The sequence below is a fragment of the Drepanopeziza brunnea genome (assembly GCF_022702325.1).
Source record: "Drepanopeziza brunnea f. sp. 'multigermtubi' strain 214-2 chromosome Unknown ctg16, whole genome shotgun sequence".
NCBI classification, from domain to species: domain Eukaryota; kingdom Fungi; phylum Ascomycota; class Leotiomycetes; order Helotiales; family Drepanopezizaceae; genus Drepanopeziza; species Drepanopeziza brunnea.
Window position 1 is genome coordinate 1,166,547 of NW_027094079.1, and position 20,060 is coordinate 1,186,606.

The following is a 20,060-nucleotide window of genomic DNA, read 5'->3' on the forward strand; positions in this document are numbered from 1 at the left end:
TCTGTGCAATAGAGTTGACAAGGCTTTGAGCCATTCAGAAACCACCGCTTTACGATTTATGGTGCGAATTTATACTTTCCACATGTATTTAGGGATGGGTGGGGGCGGGGGGACAGTGTCATTTTTATCATCCGATTCCATTCTTCAAAGGGGAGAATTTAAAGTACAGTACGAAGTACCTAATGAGCCTGGTCCGTCCGCGCACGCTTAGCATGTGGAAGAAAAGTTACCGAGCCCGAGGAGCAGGTAGGAACATCAAAGTAAAACAATCAAATAAAATCGATCGATAGCCATTCTTTTTAATATATTTGCCTCTGGAACACCCATCCGTATATCGATCCCCAAAATAAAGCCGCCCGCTTTTTGCCCCCCCCCCATCTTCCATGGGAGATGGTTATCGATCTTATGCCGGCAGCGAAAACCGAAAAAGTAAAAGACGAGAATACTAAACAGCAAGACCAGACCGCGAGGGGTTACCTGGGTCGGTATTCGAAAACACGCGCGCGCCGATCGATCGATCGATTGATGTATGTTGTTATCCATCTGTTTATCGCCCACGAACAAACAAGATTGCGTGCCTTGCTCACCACCCACCGACACGACGCTGGCAGGTTTGCAATACCTAGCGCCTGAGGGAAGGCAAGAGAGAAAAGCAGAGCGCGCTCGGAGGAAGAGCTACCGGTAGCCAGATGGACACACAGGGATCAATCACTCAATCAATCAATCAATCAATCCATCAATCAATCCATCCATCAATCGAATAGACGCTGCTGTGATCAGAGAAGAGATGTACCTATCAAACCGACGACGTTCGCAGAAGAGATTACCTAGATCAAGCAGATTAGATTAGATTAGATCAAGGAGAGGCAGGTATGGAACGAACGAGGACCGAGGGACGGAGGATTTGCAAAGCTCCGAAGTAGGAGGAGGACTTATTTAGGTTGTAGGTAGGTAATCGATGCAAACCGATGGACGGGCGAAAAGGGCGATAAAGCTGGCCGGCCAGCTAGAGATAGTTTTGTTTGACATGCAGAGATGCCGACGCAACGTGCGGAAAGATCGACCCTGGAGGGAGATGGGAAAACTCATTTCTTACTCTTGCTCTTGCTCTTGCTCTTGCTCTTGCTCTTGCTCTTGCTCTTGCTCTTGCTCGGCCTAAGCTGCGGATGAAGTTGCGACTCTAGAACATCGGTAGACAAGCATCGATCGATCGCATCGAGGTCCAGACAAACAAACAACAAACAAAGTGATTATCTCGAAAAGCCGGACGAAAGAAGCGTTTGTATGGATGTATGTATGTATGTATATATATGCATGTAGATATGTATGTATATATGTATGTATATATGCATGTAGATATGTACGTATATATGTATGTATGTATATATGTATACATTATGTATGTATGTATGTATGTATGTATGTATGTATGTATGTATGTATGTATGTACCTACAATCAGGAAACCCTGCATCGAAGTCAGGTAGATAGTAGTGTGATTGATAACCATCTACCGGTACCGGTATACTATACGTAAGTGATGTTTAAGGCTGGCCGCCATTCTCCAGGATATCAAAGGTCGGGCGGGGTCTCCCATGCTATTCCCGTACAATCCATCCCCTCCTCAGAGCCCCCGACTTCTCCCTCTCTCTTCATCTGACCTAGCAAACCAAGAAACCAACCGCCAACATCCTTCCTCCTCCTCCCTCCTCCTCCTCCTCCTCCTCTCTCTCATTCCAAATCCCTCATCTCATCCAATTTCATGTCATCCATCCACTCCCCCCCCCCACCCCCCTTCTCCCCCTCTCAAGATTCTCATCTCGTCCAATCTCAATTCATCAAATCTCATTCCATCTCATTTCATGCCCTCCCATCCCATCCCATCCCATCCCATCCCTTCCCCTCCCCTCCCCTCCTTTTATCACCTCGACAATAATAGTAGTAATTAACAGGATGCGCCTCGCCTGCCTACCTAGGTACCTACCTACCTACCTCGCCTACCTCTGCTCGCCAGTCAAGCACAAGCTCCTGTCGTCAGGACATGCGCCAACCACCCTTTTCCCTTTCCCTTTCCCTTTCCCTTTCCCTTTCCCTTTCCCTTTCCCTTTCCCTTTCTTTCTCTCCCCCCTCCCCCCTTCCCCTTCACCCCCCCCTCCCTCTCCACCTAGGGAAGCCCAACAAAACCAAATAGCACGCACACGGAATCTCCGTACCGCAACAGATGCACACATCGCATAACATCACACAACACAGCATACCATAGCATACAATAAACAAGATACCTACCTACCTACCTAGAACGATGCATAGAATTAATTAATCATCCCCCCCCCTTCCCCCTTCCCCCTTCCCCCTTCCCCCTTCCCCCTTCCCCCTTCCAACCCCCACCTACCCACCCCACCCCACCCCACCCCATCACACCCGCCCCCCCCAAAAAAAAAAAGAAAAGAAAAGAAAAGAAAAGAAAAGAAAGAAACAAAGACAAAAAGAGTCCCTGCAGATGATGGATGACCCGACTCAATTAGTAGTAATTCAATGCAATCGGGCGGGGTCGGAGTCTCCACGAAAGCCTGATGCGTACCTACCTACCTACCTACCTACCTACCTAGATAGATACCGGTAGATGAATCAATAACCCCATACGAAGAAGAACCCTACCCGACCGTGCCCTCTCCTAACATACCGTACTCTACTCTACCGTCACCCGACCATGACTCTACCGACCACGACCACGATCACGATCGTGAACCGCGCAAGCAGCAACCAACACGTGTAATTTCAGCATTGGCTCTTTGGTCATGCGCGATGCGATGGGGGGAGGAAAAACATCGACCCAGGACGGTCCTCACCGGTACCGGGACGGGACGGTACGGTACGGTACGGTACAGACATCTCTCATCACGACGGCGTGGATCGTGACGTCAGTGCCGGCCGCATCGCGCGCTGCATCATCAGATGGCTGGTTGCGCGGAGAGAGCCAGATGCCAGTGCCAGATGCCAGTGCCAGATGCCAGATGCCAGTGCCAGTGCCAGTGCCAGACAGCCAGCTAGTGCCAGCCAGCTAGTGCCAGCCAGCTAGTGCCAGCCAGACAGCCAGTGCTAGCCAGCCAATGCCAGTCGGCCAATGCTTCAGGAGCTTCACAATTTCCCACGGGGCAATGGCAGCAATAAAACGGGTTCTCGAATCAATATCATTCCTTCATTTTTTATTGAGATGCACTCGTGGCTCCCTTGCTTGTCTGCTGGATATAGTATCCACTGGTATCCGCCCATCTCTCTCACGTGGAAATCAATAAAAAGTACATTAAAAGGAATACAAGCTCGGCGACCATTAGCGTTCTTGGGTCTCAAGACGCGGTTCCCGATATCTTGGCACGAATCGAAAGGTGCGCACACGATCTCGGCGTCGGAGATCTGGGGCAGTAGATCTTCCCACCCCCTATATGCGTCCGGAGAGAAGGAAGAAAAAAAAAAAAAAAAAGAGAAAAAAAAAAATTCCCTCCGTCCCACCCCCCAACCCCAGCCACCCTTTCAAGCCAACCCCGAGGTCCGCTGCCGAACCCCAAAGAGCACACGAAAGGAAATTCGTCAACGCATGATCCATCATCTTGGCCCGAGCCACCCGCGAGGAAGGGAGACCCGTTACGAGGTGCCCGTGCTCGCCCATTGAGGGGCTATGTAGTGCGCGTGGCCCGCGCTCGAATTTCCCATGGACCACATATTCTCCTGTTTGAGGCCGGGGCTCTCCACCGGGGTGCTGCTGTACGATTGCGACGGCATCCGCTCAAATGTGGTTTGGTGTGTGGGCGTGGGCAGCGACCGGTGTCCGGTGTAGCTGTGCGGAGTCGTCGTGGTTTCTCGCATGCCCCCGTAGAATCCTTGAGAAGAGTAGCCCGAGTCGGTCGTGAGCTTCGAGTCAGATGACGCAGATGAGATCCCGGAGAGCCCAGGATCCGTTGGCCCCCCGGGTTCGTAGTTCGACGCGCGCCGCGCGAAATTGGTCGTCACCGGCGGCACCTGGGTCCTCGTCGTTTCCGAGCCGATGCCGATGACGGAATTGTATCGCTGCGGTCGGTAGCCTCCCCCGATGTCGTAGCTGCTCTCCGATTTGGTGGATGGGTAGAGGCTGGGGGACGGCGCCGCGTATTGCCCTGCGTATCCGTTCGGCGGCGGGCCCTGCGGAAGGCTCTCGTAGGGCCCATAGTTGTTGTACACGGCCGGGTTCGAGGCGTAGGTGATGGGCGGCGTGGGGAGAGGCATGGGCCGATGCGCGATGCTCTGGTTCGTCATCTCGTAGCCGCTGCGGGCGTAGGGGTAGCTCGAGTACACCGAGCGGTCATCCATGCGATCCATGGAGTCCACCTCGTCGATGGGCGTCCGGAAGTTCTGCTTCGTGATGAGATCGGGACGGGGGGTGATGTGCTGGAATCGGGGATCTTTGGAGGGGGTTGTAAATTTGCTGTTCATCACGTCTGCGACGGTGTAGTACGAGACCAGGTGATGCGACACGCCCCCCACCGTGACGCTCACCGTCTTCTTGACCAGACCTTCTTCCTTGAAGCCGTACGAATCCACGAGGGATCCAATCAGCGACCGCTCGGTCTCTTTGCTGAGCGAATTCGGGTTCTGGGAATCGAAGTTCGCGGCAGCTGCGGACGCCGGGCTGTAGCCGGTGCTCATCCCATGGCTGGACCCGATCGGATCGGGCTTGCTGATGCCCGGCGACCGCTTGCTACGCTTCATCGCCCTCTTCTTCTCTCCCGGGGGGAAGGGTCTCTCTAGTTCCCGGTAGACCAGAAAGTTTCCGAGGATCCGACTGGGGCTCCACGGCACGCCGTCGGTCCACCGTTTGATGCCGGACGAGTGCTCTTCGTAGATGAAGACGTTTCCGCTCTTGATCAGACTGACCCTTTCGCGGTCGTGGGGACGGCGCGCAACGTGGTTTAGCGCGCCACTGAGGCACGCCTCGAAGAGGAGCAGCGCATCCTGTGTAGAGGCGATATGGCCGTAGAAGGTGGGGGAGAGGGGCGAAGCTGATGCCATTGTGTATGTGTGTGTGTGTGGGTGCGGATGGTGGAAGGTGGTGGTTGTGTGGTATTATTAGCGGAAGTTACAGGTGAGCGGGTGATTTTTGGATGTTGAAAGGGGTATGGTTATATAGTATAGTATTCTGGTGGTGATGAATGCGATGTACTTGGTGGTTGTCGCGAAAAGGGAGAGAGGGGTTGTCCGTCTGTTTTTATTGTTGTTGTTGTTGTTGATGTAGTCGTTATAGTTGTGGTAGTTGGGGTTCTTGATATGGTCAAGTCGGTCGTCAGACGACGTCGAGGGAGATGTGCGCGCGGCTAGGACGTCTCTCTCGCTCTCACACACACTCTCTCGCTCTCGCTCTTTGGAGATAAAAAAATGAGAGCGTTCGTTCTTTGAATGTTCACGCCTTCATGGAGGAAGGACTGGACTGGGTAGGGCTGGAACAGGTTCGGATCGCCTTGGAGAATGTGGTTGGAGAGGGAAGATCAATGAGAGACGCGACAGGACGGCGAGATATTGTTATGTTTATTATGCCTTGCCTTTGCCTGGCCTGGCCTTGCCTTGCCTCGCCTTGCCGGGTCTAGTCTCGCGCTTGAGCACCGTTGCAGGTCTGACAAGGAGGGCCCTGGACCAAATGATGTTTCGACGTTCGAGGGGGCCTGGTCGGTAGGGAGTAGGGAGTAGGGAGTAGGGAATAGGGAGTAGGGAATAGGGAGTAGGGAATAGGGAGTAGGGAGTAGGGAGTAGATGGGTCGGGTCAGGTCGGTCAGGTCAGGTCGGGCCAGTATTAAAAGTACTACGGAGGTCGAAGTTGTGATGTACTCTCCGTACCGTAGACCGTAATAGTCGAGCTCGCCCGCGAGATATGATTGCGGAAGGTGCCTGGATCTGATCCGGCCGCGGCGGCAGGGTGGTGGTGGAGGACGGGGTGTAAGGCGTGGAAGGGGTGGAAGGGTGGGATAGCTCGTCGACCTCGGCGTCGTTCGTTCAGTAGGTCCGGCTTACGGCTACCGTTACGACGATCGGGGGGGGGGGGGGGGCAGGAGGGCAGGAGGGCAGCAGGCCAACAGGCCAACAGGCCAGTAGGGCAGGGGGGGGGGAGAGACCAGGGGGGGGGGCAGGGTGGAGCACGAGCGAGCGTGCCTTCCGTTTTGTGTCTCTTTGAGTTCGCTTGGCGTCATGGGGGGTCCCCTGGGACTGAAGCAAATGAATGCCGTGGTCGCAGGGGAAGGGCGCCGACAGGGGGGGTCAGAGGTCAGAGGTCAGATTGTTGGTAGGCAAGTTGGAGCCGAGGAAGAAAAAGAAGAATGAAGAATTGGAAAGCGGAACGTCGATGTTAATGTTGATCTGACTATTGGTGTTCACGTCCATGCCGACTCCCGACGCCCGACGTCCGAGGTCGACTTCGGGACTCAACTGCGGAGAGGCGGAGTGAACGGCGCCGAGGAGGGCGCGCAGGACGAATACGTCGCCCGATACGAGGATGATGGAGAATATGGATATGGATATGAGATATGGCTATGGGTACCTTATCACGCGTCACCATTCGAATGCCGGGGCTCTCGATAGCATCTGTGGTATGGCACTAACGGCGTGCGATCGGGGGCCTCGGGTTTGACGTGGGGGGCGGAGGCGGCGGCGGCGGAGGCGGGAGGCCGTAGGCGGGGGGCGGTGGGCGGTGGGCGATGGGCGGTGGGGGGGGGGGCGGTGGGCGGTGGACGAGTGGGTGTGGGTGTGGGTGAGTGGGAGTGGGAGTGGGAGTGGGTGAGTGGGTGAGTGGGTGAGTGGGTGAGTGGGTGAGTGGGTGAGTGGGTGAGTGGGTGAGTGGGTGAGTGGGTGAGTGGGTGAGTGGGTGAGTGGATGAGTGAGTGGGTGTTGTCCGGCTGGCGGGCTGGCGGGTTGGTTGGAAGATGGAGACCGAGAGGGAGATGAGATGCGATGGTGATGGAATTGGAGCCGGAGATGGAGATGAGCAGCTGCACAATGTGCCGTTTTGGGGGCCGGTGACGAGGTGGGTATGGGTACGGAGCCGGGTTGGGAGAGGAGTACAGAGTACGACGTACCACTAGTATTGTTATAGGTATGGGTATGAGTAATATTGGTATTGGCATTGGATTGGGTTATGCTTTGGGGGCTGGGTCTGGGTCTGGGTCTGGGTCTGGGTTTGGGTATGGGTTTATGTATGGGTATTATGGGCAGTGAAAGATGGAGATGGAGATGGAGATGGAGATGGAGATGGAGATGGAGGTAGTAGTAGTAGTCGTAGTAGGAGTAGTCGTTGAAGGAGTAGTCGTTGAAGGAGTAGTCGTAGAAGTAGTAGTCGTAGTAGTAGTCGTAGTCGTAGTCGTAGTCTGGACACTCGAGCGAGATACTCTTACCTACCTGGGGACCAAAGTCTCAGTTGTGCCCAGTCCCTGCGACACGTTTATTCCTGCACGCTCTATGTCTACGTACTGTAATACTACAATAATACTAGTATATACTACGTAGTAGTACTACTACTAACTACCACCAACTACCACTGCCACCACCGCTACCACGACCACTACGACGACGACGACTACTAGTACCATAGTAGTCAAAGGCCTACCGAGTAAGATCTTGTTGCGGGCTGCCCATGCCCGATGCCCATCCCATGCCGATGCCCTTGCCGATGCCCAGTGTGTGAATTGTCCGCTCGGCTCCTCTTCCTCATCTTCCTCCTCCTCCTCCCCGTCCTTCTCCTCCTTTCGCCTCCTTTCTCCTCCCCCTTCTCCTCATCCTCGAGGCAGCAAGGATCTCTCCGTCTCGCTCTCCCTCTCCCTCTCGCTCTCCGTCTCCCTCTCTCCGTCTCCCTCTCCCTCTCTCTCACATCTACTATACGTTGTACGGTGTATTATTGCAGTACTCCGCTCCGCATGCACACACACACACCCACCCACCCACACGCAAACGCAGGAGTCTCTCAACAGAGACTAGCCTGTTCTCACTTCTAGTACAGTACCGTACCGTACCGTACCGTCTTCTGCTTCCCCTTCTCCTTCCCCATCCCCTTCCGCTTCCCCTTCCCCTTCCACGTCTCCTTCTAGCTCCCCTCCCCCCTCCCCTCCCTCCGCGATCTGCTGCTCTCCCAACCGCTGCCGGCCGAGGTGAAGAGAAGAGGCGGTGGAGGAGGAGGGATCCTCTTGGCAGAGAGCGTGGCTGCATGGCTGGCCTGGCGTCGCATCTGCATCTGCATCTGCATCTGCATCTGCATTGCGCTGAGTTAGTGCGCCCACCTGGGGCCCGCATGGATGGATCCGCGGTGGTCGAGCGTCGCGCGGCGAGCACAGGCGTAGCTAGGGTGGGAAGTCCTAGTACGTAGTAGTAGTAGTAGGTACGGGAGTAGTAGCCGTGGTACTGTGGTACTGTACTGTACAGTAGAAGTCAAAGAAAGTGGACGAGGAGAGACAAGGCCGGGCATCCAGAAGACAATCTACACCATACCGAGTGCCATCCAATCTAACAAACTACATTCAGGACATGAGGAACATTCCATCTTGAAATCCAATCATACCCTCTTCCATCTTCCATCTTCCATGTTCTAGAAGTGTGTTGTGTTTCAAGTGGTTCATTCGTCAATGCGGGGGAGGAGATGTGCAAGCTAGTAGTAGTAGTAGTAGTAGTAGTAGTAGTAGTAGTAGTAGTAGTAGTAGTAGTAGTAGTAGTATACTACCTACCGACCGTACTAGCTGTTCCGCTCCGCAGGTACTGTACTACTACGAAGTACTACTACTACGTACTATGACTCCTTTTAGCGAGGCAAACACACAGTCCGAAGGCGTGACGTGACGTGACGTGACGTGACGTCTCTCCTTTCCCTCTCTCATTTTCTCCATCTCCTTTTCCCAATTCAATCTCCTCTTCCCATCTCCCTGTCTCATCTCCTGTTCCCTCTTTCCTTCTTGCTCGACGGTCCATCTCATCTCTACGACAAGTACAATTCCCTATAGTACTACGTACAGTATGTACTGTATCTGATCCTGCGGGTTCACATCCCCTGCACGTACAGAACTCCTCGTTTGATCCTCGTGCGCCAACCCTTCTTCATTCTTCTTCGGACCTAGTCTTTCTGGTCTCTGCGTCTGCTTCTGCTCGTGCTTCTTCTCGTCTCCTCTTCCCCTTCTCTTCTTCCGCTTCCGCTTCCACTTCCACTTCCACGTCTTCCACCGCCGCTGCCCCGGGCTCCGAACCCCTTCATCCCTACGTTCGGCCCCTGTTCCTGACCGACCTGACCTGGCCTGGCCCCGATCACCCAAGACTCCGAAGTGCTAATAATAGAATTTCGTGAGGACTTGGATCTCGCCAGCGAGATACAGTAAGTACTGTACTACTAAGTAGTACGGCGGGCACGGGACATGTCACAAGTGACAGGAGCAGAGGTATCCCATCCGGACTGGTAGTTGAGAAGATGAAGTTAGTATGTTCGATCCATGCAGTTCGGGGAGGCACACGGGACTGGGTGAGCCGACCGACGGCACCGCCAACATGACATGAGCTGTGTAGGTAGTACTAGTACTACTGGTTGTTGTAGGTACCTATTACCTATTACTTCATTTTGCCACCGGCGCAGTCAATCCTTCAAGGCCCGCATATCGTGTACGGGGGCGGTGGGGGGAAGAGATTCGATTCCCCCCCCCCCCCCCCCCCCCCACACACACGCCCCCTTGACAATTCCGGAGCTACCGGCTTGTCAGTCCTGTAATGGTCGACGTACCTGGACGTATACGGAGTACGAACGGAGCGGAGGGACAGCATGATGCCAGGAACGTACGTACCCCTGGCTTTGCAGCCTGCTTGCGGACTACGGTAAGGTTTGAGGCCGCAGAAGCGGGTTCAAGCCGTGCTGGATATTCCCCGTACCATCCTAACCTCCCCCTCCCCCTCCCCCTCCCCCTCCCCCTCCCCCTCTCCTCCTCTCCCCTTCTCCCTCTCCCTCTCCCTCTCCCTCTCCCTCTCCCTCTCCCTCTCCCTGTCCCTCTCTCCTGGGACCCTTTTTGACTTTGAAATGAGATGTGGGGGCCCAGCCCAGCCCCAGCACCAGCAACCAGCACCAGCCCAGCCAGGCTCAGGCTCAGGCTCAGCGCATCAGTCACGACCAGGACCAGGATCAGGACTAGGATCAGGATCAGGACCAGGACCAGGACCAGGGCCAGGACCAGGACGAGGACACATGTGGCCGAGTCTGAGACCGAGTCTGAGCCCTACGGAGAGTACTCTCTGTACAGATAGAGTACGGAGCGATGAGCCACCAGGGTAACGGATGAACTGAAATCGAATTTGAACCTGCACCTGGACTCGAATTGAACGGAGCTGATCCCCATCCCCATCCCTATCCTTGAAGCACGATGAGCCGGGGGCGGGAATCCGGATTGGGACTGGGCACTGGCCTTCGCCCTAGGTAATGATCGCCTGGTGTTTTGCTTTACTTCCGTTTGATTTCCCAATACTCTGTTTTCTTGTTGGAAGGGAAGTGGGAGACGTGCAGCCATGCGCATAATGCAGTGTGCATGTAGTAGTATAGTCCTACGGGTCGTAAGTACTACGTATACTTGGGGAGTAGGAGCAGGAGTAGGAGCAGGAGTCGGAGTAGTCGTGGTGGGTGGTGGGTGGTGCGTGGTACTTAGTGGTACTACTATTAGTACAACGTACCTGCTGTAAGGACTACTTACTACTACGTACTTACCACTTACTACGTACGTGTAGTATACCTACCTCTAGTACGGTATACCTCTTTGCCAGCTTATCTGATCAATCACTGTACCAGGGTGGGAACAGGATAGGGGATCTTGGAATCGCTGCAGAGTGACGACAGGCGAGGGAAGAGCAGGAGGGAAGGAATGTGAGACATACAGTAGTAGTACGTGGGGGGCCCTGGCTGGCTGGCTGACTGGCTGGCTGGCTGACTGGCTGGCTGGGTGGGCGGGCTGAATAGCTGGCTGGCTGAATAACTGGCTGAATAGCTGGCGGGCTGGCTGACTGGCGGGCTGGATTGCCGGCGACCGCTACCGCGATGCTACCGTAGATTCGCGCCGTATCACATAGAGAGGGAGTAGTAGATTACTCCTCCGCCTGCAATCTCATCTTCGCGACATTGCTTTTCTACCCCGTACGCCTCAGCCGTGGTCTGCATCTGCATCTGCGTCTGCATCTGCATCTGCACCCGCACCTGCACCTGCACCTGCACCTGCACCTGCACCCGCACCTGCACCTGCACCTGCACCTGCACCTGTGGATTCATCAACCCCGAGCGAGTCGAAACTCAATCTCGGGTCCAAAAGTCAATTGTCAGCCTGGACCACGTGGGAAGTGAGTGGGCGTTCAGTCGTTAGTCACGTACGGGATGTCTGTCGTACTAGTCCTACGACTACGACTGTACCGGTAGGGACAGCGTAGTCATCCTCCCTCCCCTCCTGCGATCGAGCACGTAATGGAGTGTCCACATTGATCATCGAGCTACTAATAATACTCCTACTACTACTACTACTACTACGACTACGACTACGATACGGACTCACAACTGCTTCCGGAACTTCTCGAGAACCCTGGTCAATACGACGGGTCGGTCGTCGGCCCCATCTCCCTCACAACGCTCAGACGCAGCCAAAGGTAGTGAGCTAGTTGGAGGTCCAGACCTGCTGGTTGGTAGGTAGAGCCATGGAGCCAGCAACGCCTGCGTGCGCGCCGCTGTCTCTGCTGTCGGAACGTCGCCGAGGGCGGAGGGGGATCAGGGACGAAGAGGCCAGAGGAGTCCATTCAGACAGCCAGCAGCTCCGGGACCAGACACCAGAAGATGATGTTGAAATAATCTATAGACTTTCGAGCGGTGCCGCATCTAAGCTTCACTGACAGTTGAGGGCGGTGAACCCTAAATCGGGAATCTGGAGGGGCTGGAATCTGGAGGGGCTGGAGGGGCTGGAGGGGCTGGAGGGGCGAGAGGGGCCGCTGAACCCTACGAGCGGCGCCGTTCGTGCGTGATTTTGAACTCTTATTTGGGTGCCGGGGACTATCAATCGGCCCATACGGACTTGTACGCGCCGTACCGTACAATACAGCACAGCACAGCACAGCACGGAGTATGTCCATGCGGGCCGGCGGCGGCCGGCGGCGCCTCCGCTCGCCAATCATGAGCTGCACGGCCCGGAAGGGTGAAGATGGAAAGGGAAGGAGGAGGATGGTATGATGGTGATGAAGAGTCCAGCTGAAGAATGAAGGTCGACGGCGAATGGTTCATGCCGATGACCACGGAGGAATATCAAGGATGAAGATGTAGAGTGTAGAGTGTAGAATGTAGAATGTAGAATGTAGAATGCATCAATGAAAAGTGAAGATACGCAGGCACTGGGTAAAGGCCGTTCGGTGCCAGGGCCCTGTCCGTCGATGCGGGGGGACTGGCGGAGGCGGACTTTCTCTGATTGGTCATCAGCCGGTCGACTTCCCAGTAGTTAATGTGCTCAACTTCCTAGATGGGATAGGCTCGTCACTTCTCACTTCTCCCTCGTCACTTCTCACTCGTCCATCTCGAGTCTCGGTGCGCGGCCGATAACGTACTCGGACTCGGAGTCGGGCTCGTATTCGTATTTTAAACCATGATTCGGATTCGTATTCGGACTCGGAATCGGGTCCGGACTCGGACTCGGACTCGGGTACTATCAATATCAATATTAACATCAACCTCGGCGTCCACAGCCGACAGGCAACCATCAACCGGCGGTGAGGGTCTTGCATCCCCCATCCATCTTGCATCCCATCTTGCATCAGCCATCAGCATGGCATGCGTAGCGTCAAGCCCAGAATCGAAGAGAAGAAGAACATACGTGAAACCCCTCGGAATATTCTGTTTCGTTTCGATGGTCCCAAACCACGGAAATTATTCGCACTCCTGAGATATGTTGTTTGGTTTGGTTTGGTTTGGTTTGGTATGGTTTGGTCTGGTATGGTTTGGTTTGGTTTGGTTTGGTTCCTTTATTCCGGACATGCAGTATACCACCCAAACCACCCACCACCCACCACCTACCACGCCACACCACTCTATTTTGCTTTGTTTCGATCGACAATTCGACATGTCGTAGCGGCCGGCAGCGCAGCGCTACCACGCTACGCTCGGACCTGGCCCTGGATATTCACCGCCCCCGTCCCATGTTTTTGCATCGCACGAACCCAAACCATCCGAGTTTGCGGAGGAGAGCAGGCGATGACCCTACGCACTACGAAGTATACCAGTACCATGCTATACTATACTCGTCCGGTACTATACGTGACGTGACGTGCTAAGGGGGAAAAAAAAAAAGGTTCATCCCCAAACAGGTCTCACGACTTACCCTCCCACCCACTTTAACACACCTTGCCCGAATAACTTAGTTGTATGGCCCTTACTATACTCTGTACTCTACTCCCGTATCGAGGGTTCGATGGACGGATAGGTAGGAAGAATGGGAAGATGGATGTCCTTTGACTTCCCGCAGGCGCAGGCGCAGGACTGATGTTCAGGTTTAATTCCTGAAACACTTCACCATCCCCCCCCCCCCCTTCCCTCCCCTTCTCCCCCCCCTTACCCTACGGAAACTTACTGTACTTCGACAGATACAGTTACGGTTTGGACGTCAGGCACCAACGACCTCTCTCCCCCCCCCCCCCACCCCACTCCCCCCCCCGGATCTCGCGTGGTAGTGGTCTGATGTCCCACCCTGCACCACACCCTTGGGTCGGCAAATGCTCCCATGTCAAACTGTTGAATATCTTACAGAGTACCAACTTCTGTACTACTCCTATACTAAGTAGTCAGTAAGTACAGTAGTAAGGACGGTTGTAAGTACCACGTTGTACGGAAGGTACGGAGGTACGGAGCTACGGAGTATACAATAGGGATAGTCCCGTTCAGGGACCAGCATGTTTAAGCACTCAATACAGTTAGTTCTACCCGCTGTAGTTAGTTGTACCGTACAGCTACTACTACTACTCTACAACTACTACGTACGTACCGGTAGTACCTACCTGCTACTACATCTACCAGATCCCGAGTACTTACTCCCTTCTAGACCTCTACTCTGTATAGTACTTGGAAAACAAAAACACAAACAAAAAAGTCAGATGGGATCCCGGTCACCGAATTCTCTGGAAGACACTCCCGGGAAGCTACCCTCGTGGAACCTTCACGTGGACAGGGGACCATCAAAGGAAGTTGTGATGGTACTACTAGGTAGTAGTACCACGGGACAGGCCTAAGTATTACCCCTTCGCGGGTGCCACCCCAAGATTTAAGTTTTCCACTTTAAACCCCCCTGGCTCACCCTGCCCTCGAGGGCCAATACGTAGTAGTACTTTACGCCCGGGACTCGAGAGAGCTTCGTGCGGCCTCGACAAGAGGGACAAGAGGGACAAGAGGGGGGGTGTTTGTGGGGCCGCCAGGCCACGTGAGGGGATGAGTGCACGGACCAGGCAGTTGAGGCCCTCCGTCACCTCCTGCTCTGAAGGTTTGGAAAAGTATCTTCTAGCGAATACTTTAGTAGTACATCGACCTTCTCACTTTTAATTCCGGTCTTGAACTGGTAGCTGAGGGGTGTGTTGCTAGGTACGTAGTAGATGAAGTAGACGGAGAGCAAGGTGCACGTGCTACTAAGGCAGTGAGTGCACGGATCTCGGGCCTGGGCATTGGTTCCTATAGGTAAGGTAGGTACTGTACCGGTAGGTAGGTACTACAACCTCGCTCCAAATCCTAGTTCTGGAGGATACAAGTCGAGTTCTAGAGAATACAAGTCAATCAATCACAAGCACACTTATCAAAAGCTCCCTTTTATGACCTAGTATATCCTAGTTCTGGAGAATACAAGTCGAGTTCTAGAGAATACAAGTCAATCAATCACAACCACACTCATCAAAAGCTCCTTTGATGACCTAGTATATCCTAGTTCTGGAGAATACAAGTCGAGTTCTAGAGAATACAAGTCAATCCATCAATCAATCATAACCACACTCATCAAAAGCTCCCTTTTATGACCTAGTATATCTTAGTTCTGGAGAATACAAGTCGAGTTTTAGAGAATACAAGTCCATCAATCAATCAATCACAAGCACACTTATCAAAAGCTCCTTTGATGACCTAGTATTACTACTATCTAAATACTAGTTCTACATGTATAAAAACACGTCACTTTGAGAATCGATTAATCGATATCAAGTGTTTTTTTTTTTTTTTTTTTTTTTTTTGAAAAAAATATTTTCAAATAGAGAGAAAGGCCCAGTTTCTATCCACGAACCTCCTCCCTTCCGAAATAGATAGAGCTCAACCCTTTTTATCGAAGAAGATAAGACGAGCAGTTCAACTGCCGAGGACATCTCAGCGCGAAAGTAGAGCGTCCAACCCACGACCTTTTCCGTCGCTGAGAATTTCCATGCCTATCACAGCCCCGCAGTACTTCTTCAGCAGAGCGAGCGAGCGAGCGGGGAAGGCCTTTTTACGTAGGTAGGTATTGCAATAGTAGCTAGTTCCAACGGCACGGAACCTGGATGATCAAGCCCGGGTAAAGATCGTATTCCGAATAGATGCCGGAGTTTGAGGATATTATACCACCGCGTTGGGTGCAGAAATCCGACGCAATATTTGTCAAATCGTCGCCGTCGACGACCGTATAGTACCCATAGTTAGTGCCCGAGATCCGGGCGCAATCGCGCACTCGGGTTTTGCACGGAACGGTTAGGATCAGGTTGGTGGCAGTCGGAGGGGAAGGATTCAAGTCTTGCAGGTTTGCTACCGAAGTGCAGAAGTCGGCCGCGATAAGAGCCCAGGTGTCGGTCTTTTCAACGGTGTAAAAGCCGAGGTCGGTGTCGCCTTCGGTGGCTTTGAGCCTGCAGCTTCGACGATAGGCCGTTGCGACGCCGAAGAGAGAGGTGAGCAAGAAGAGCTTGTTTTCGAACCGCATAATGGAGTTTGGTAAGTAAAGGCGATCGTTTTACCGAATCGAGCTTGCAAGAAGATTGTTAAGCACTATGATGAAAGTGTACAATAAAACTGAAAACACAAAAGAGGAATGCTTATCTTATATAGTTGTGAGTGCAAAATCATCGCTCGGCAAGTTCGTATATATACTTTTTATCGCTAGTATTTAAAAATAGTAGTACGAGCAATACGTAGTTCGTCGGCTCGCTTAAGTAGGCCTCTTTACATCCTTTCAGTTTTAGAAAATACTACGTATAAGTAGACTTTTAAACTCGTACTACGTCGCAGGCGTAAGTATTACCCCTCGAGGGTAGGGAAAACAGGGGTTTTAAAGTGGAAACTAAACTTTTAAGGCACCCTCGAGGGGTAATACTTAGGCCTGTACCGTGGTATAAGGGGGCGGTGTGCGTAATATGTGTGTTTCATTTGGCCCTCCTTGAGTCGAAAATCAATCTACTAAATACGTAATACCACGGTACAAGCGTAATTGTTACACCCTTGCGGTAACCAGGGGCTTTCAAGTGGAAACTAACCTTTTGAGGCACCCTCGAAGGGTAATACTTAAGCCTGTACCGTGGGTAATTGGGTGCTGCCGGAGAGCTTTATGAGGCCTCGACAGAAGGGTGTTTGTGGGGCCAGGCCACGTGACAGGATGAGAGCACGGACCAGGTAGTTGAGGAGTCACCTCTTTTTCTGATAGTTTTCTATCTTCTAGCGAATACGTCGATCTTCTCACCTTTAATTCCAGTCTTTTAGCTGAAGGGTTATGTTGCTAGGTAAAGTAGAAGGAGAGCAAGGTGCACGTGCCACCAAGACAGTGCACGGACCTCGGGCCTTAGCACTGGTTTCCATACCGGTACCTACTACAACCTCGCCCCAATTCCTAGTTCTGAAGAATACAAGTCAAGTTCTAGAGAATACAAGTCAATCAATTAATCACAACCACACTTATCTGAAGCTTCCTTTTATGACCTAGTATTATTATTACATGAATACTAGTTCTACATGTACAAAAGCACGTCACTTTGAGAATCGATTCATCGATATCAGTTTTTAATTTATCAATAATCAATTTTTACTATTTTATAGTAAAAAGAGACCTAGTTTCCATCTACTAACCTCCCACCTTCCGAAATTCCATATAGTATATAAAGATACGTCACTCTAAGAATCGATTTGTCGATATCAAGTTTTTATTTGTTGATAATCAAGTCCTTGACATCTTAAAATAAAGAGGAGACCTAGTTTCTATCCACTAACTTCTTCCCTCTCGAAATACATTGGGCTCAACCCTGTTGTCGAAAAGAATAAAACGAGCAATCCAACTGCTTAATGGATCTTCTCCAACGGCTCAATAGATCCCAGCTCTAGGATAGAGTCCAACCCACAACCCATTCCGTCGCCAATCCCATGCCTATCGTAGGCCCGCAGTAGGCAAAGCGAGCGCGCGGATAAAGCCTTTACTGTAGGTAGCTAGTTCCAATTGCAAGGAACATAGATAGTCGTGCCAGGGACGAGTGGTTTTGTCAAATCAACGCCGATATTTCCCCCCACCAAAACATTGGCATCTGTGCAAAAATCTTGCGCAATAAGTGATAACTCGTCACCCTCGGCGATCGTATAGTACCCAGCCTCATAGCCCGGTACCCTAGCGCAGTCGCGCTTTCGAGATTTGCAAGCAAGTCTGAAGATGTCTCCTGGTTTAGAAGGGTTGCTAGGGTTCATCCTTTGCAGCTCTGGTAGGGTGGTGCAGAAGTCGGCCGCGATATTAAGCCAGGTGTCGCCTTCTGCCATAGTATAAAAGCCGGCGCCGGTGACGGCGTTAGTGTTGTCGGGCCTGCAACTTCGACGGAAAGCGATTGCGGTGCCGAAGGAGGCGAGCAAGAGGAGGCTGTTATTGAAACGCATGATAGAGTTGGGAAATAAGAGTGATCGTTTAGGCGAATTGTGTGGTTGAAAGGATGAAGAATAGCTTATCTTATATAGTTGTGATTCCGAAGAGGCTGGGCAATTTCGTATATATACTTTTTAAAGAATACGAGCAATACGTAATCGAGGGCTCGCTTTCTTACAAGTACTACATCCTTTCCGTTTTAAAATATATACGTAGTAATACGTCCCAGGCGTAAGTATTACCCCTTGATGGTAGGGTAACCAGGGGGTTTATACTGGGAACTAAACTTTTGAGGCACCCTCGAGGGGTAATACTTGGGCCTGTACCGTGGGTAAGTAGACTTTTAAACTCGTATAAGGGGGCGGTGTAGGTAGTACCGGTTATAGTATGTTTGTTTCACCTGGCGCTCCTTGAGTCGAAAATCATTCTAAATATGTAGTTCCACGGTACAGGCGGCGTAATTGTTACACCCTCGAGGGTAGGGTAACCAGGGGCGTTCAAGTGGAAACTAAACCTTTGGAGCACCCTCGATGGTGTAACAATTGCGCTTGTACCTTGGTACTACGTAACTCCTTTGCACGAAGGCAAGAGGTGATAAGCGGCCTTAATATAGCTTAAATCAGATTGGTGTCCGGGGTTTCAATCGCTTTTTTGAAGACTAGCGTATTTACAGCCTAGAATTTATCTTCCCTTGTGATTCCGTGAATCAAAGAGGTTTCCTTGAGTAAAGGCCACTAGAAAAGAGAGAGAATTACAAAGGGGAAATAAAAGATGACTATTATCTATAGAAAGGGGGGAGGCTATATAGCTCAAGGTTACTATCCCTCCCCCTCTATGAGTACATGTCGGACCCAGATTAGGCTCATAAATCGTAGAGCGGTGATTTCTGAATAGCTCAACGCCCTGTCAACTCCATTATACAGACTAAAAACTGACCTAAATAAACTTTTCCAGGCTGGATTCTTCCAAGTTGATTGGTTTGAGCCCTGGTAAGATCCCCTGTGAAATTATACTTTCGACATGTACTACTATTCATTGGGAGGGGATAGTACGAGCTCGTGATAATGATGACGTAAAGTGTTCTTTGCTCCTTTTCCTATTTACCGGTACTGCCATATCACTCCCAACTGCCTTAGCAGGTCGATAGGTATTGATATTCCGATACTATTAATAGATTAATCATCATCCTTTTCTCTTACTCTTACGTAGCTATACTTTCTATAACCGCAGCACGAGAAATGGAAATCAAGGAAATCACCGTTGATAGATGTATATTGCTGCCGCTGCTGCTTAGGTATACGAAGTACATAAAGATGATTCCTTTAACGAAAGCAGCACCATCAAGGTCTAGCCCCTAGCTAACCCAATCCAGATTGGTCAGAGGATGTTATATTCTTCAATAATTGCATTTGAAAGAGGCGATCGCATCCTTAAGGAAGGAAACGGCGGGGTTACGCGAAATATCGCTCACACGGCCGCCATATTTAACATATTTTTTTCCCCGAGCGGTAGAGCAATTGCCATCACTATCTTAGTCAGCTATATATACTTGAATCACCGTCCCCGCTTATATATAAGTGCTTGACCTTAAGAGCAGGGCAAATGCAATTGGCGGCGTTGGCTCGTGCCGCCGTGGAAGCTGATATGCGGTAAAAGAGGAAGAGAAAACAAAACCATAACTTACCTATAAAAGGTGCAGACTATGTGACCGGTATCGAAAGAGGAAACGTGGTTTACGAGATGAAACGGAACATGCACTTGAGATTCGTGAGCAACGATTTCAGAGAGGTTGGGAAGGGGAAGGGGACTCTTACTACACGCGCCCGAGCTAGAAAGGACAGGGTTGCATCTTTTATACTCGATATCCTCGCAAAGCTTGATTTTCCGGGTAGCCTCCCCTGGAATTCTAGGCTCGATAAGGGAAGGTGCTGCTGTTACGGCAGAGGCGGCGAGCAGAGCTGCGTAGATAGTGTTGATAAAAATCATATTGAGAGATGTTGTAAAATGGTAAGCTATAGTGTTTAAAGAGGTGAGGAATAGATAGGATTATTGCGAATCTGGTTGCTTGCAAAATGATCTGGCTGAGAAGTACTTGTGGTGCGGGTTCTTGAATGATATAAGTACTGCATTTCGTGTGAGCTGTTTCTCCCCCCTTTGTCCGTTATACCGGTATATGAACTTT

General features: G+C 51.7%; 4 protein-coding genes across 4 annotated transcripts; all 4 read right to left on the minus strand.

Annotated features, from left to right (window-relative positions):
* Window positions 1-3,641: 3,641 nt before the first annotated feature.
* Window positions 3,642-5,042, minus strand: L3040_008625 (uncharacterized protein; the record flags this gene model as incomplete). The annotated part of the gene is made up of 1 exon (XM_007296053.2): window positions 3,642-5,042. One exon carries the CDS (start codon window positions 5,040-5,042, stop codon window positions 3,642-3,644), a length of 1,401 nt encoding a protein of 466 aa, XP_007296115.2.
* A 10,487-nt stretch (window positions 5,043-15,529) lies between these two features.
* Window positions 15,530-15,967, minus strand: L3040_008626 (uncharacterized protein; the record flags this gene model as incomplete). The annotated part of the gene is made up of 1 exon (XM_007296051.1): window positions 15,530-15,967. One exon carries the CDS (start codon window positions 15,965-15,967, stop codon window positions 15,530-15,532), a length of 438 nt encoding a protein of 145 aa, XP_007296113.1.
* Window positions 15,968-17,457: 1,490 nt separating this feature from the next.
* Window positions 17,458-17,892, minus strand: L3040_008627 (uncharacterized protein; the record flags this gene model as incomplete). Its single annotated transcript, XM_007296050.1, has 1 exon — window positions 17,458-17,892. One exon carries the CDS (start codon window positions 17,890-17,892, stop codon window positions 17,458-17,460), a length of 435 nt encoding a protein of 144 aa, XP_007296112.1.
* A 1,382-nt stretch (window positions 17,893-19,274) lies between these two features.
* L3040_008628 (uncharacterized protein) lies at window positions 19,275-19,864 on the minus strand (the record flags this gene model as incomplete). Its single annotated transcript, XM_066157132.1, has 3 exons — window positions 19,275-19,404; window positions 19,563-19,635; window positions 19,693-19,864. The coding sequence occupies 3 exons, from the start codon at window positions 19,862-19,864 to the stop codon at window positions 19,275-19,277; spliced, it is 375 nt and encodes a 124-aa protein (XP_066010395.1).
* Between the last annotated feature and the right edge of the window lie 196 nt (window positions 19,865-20,060).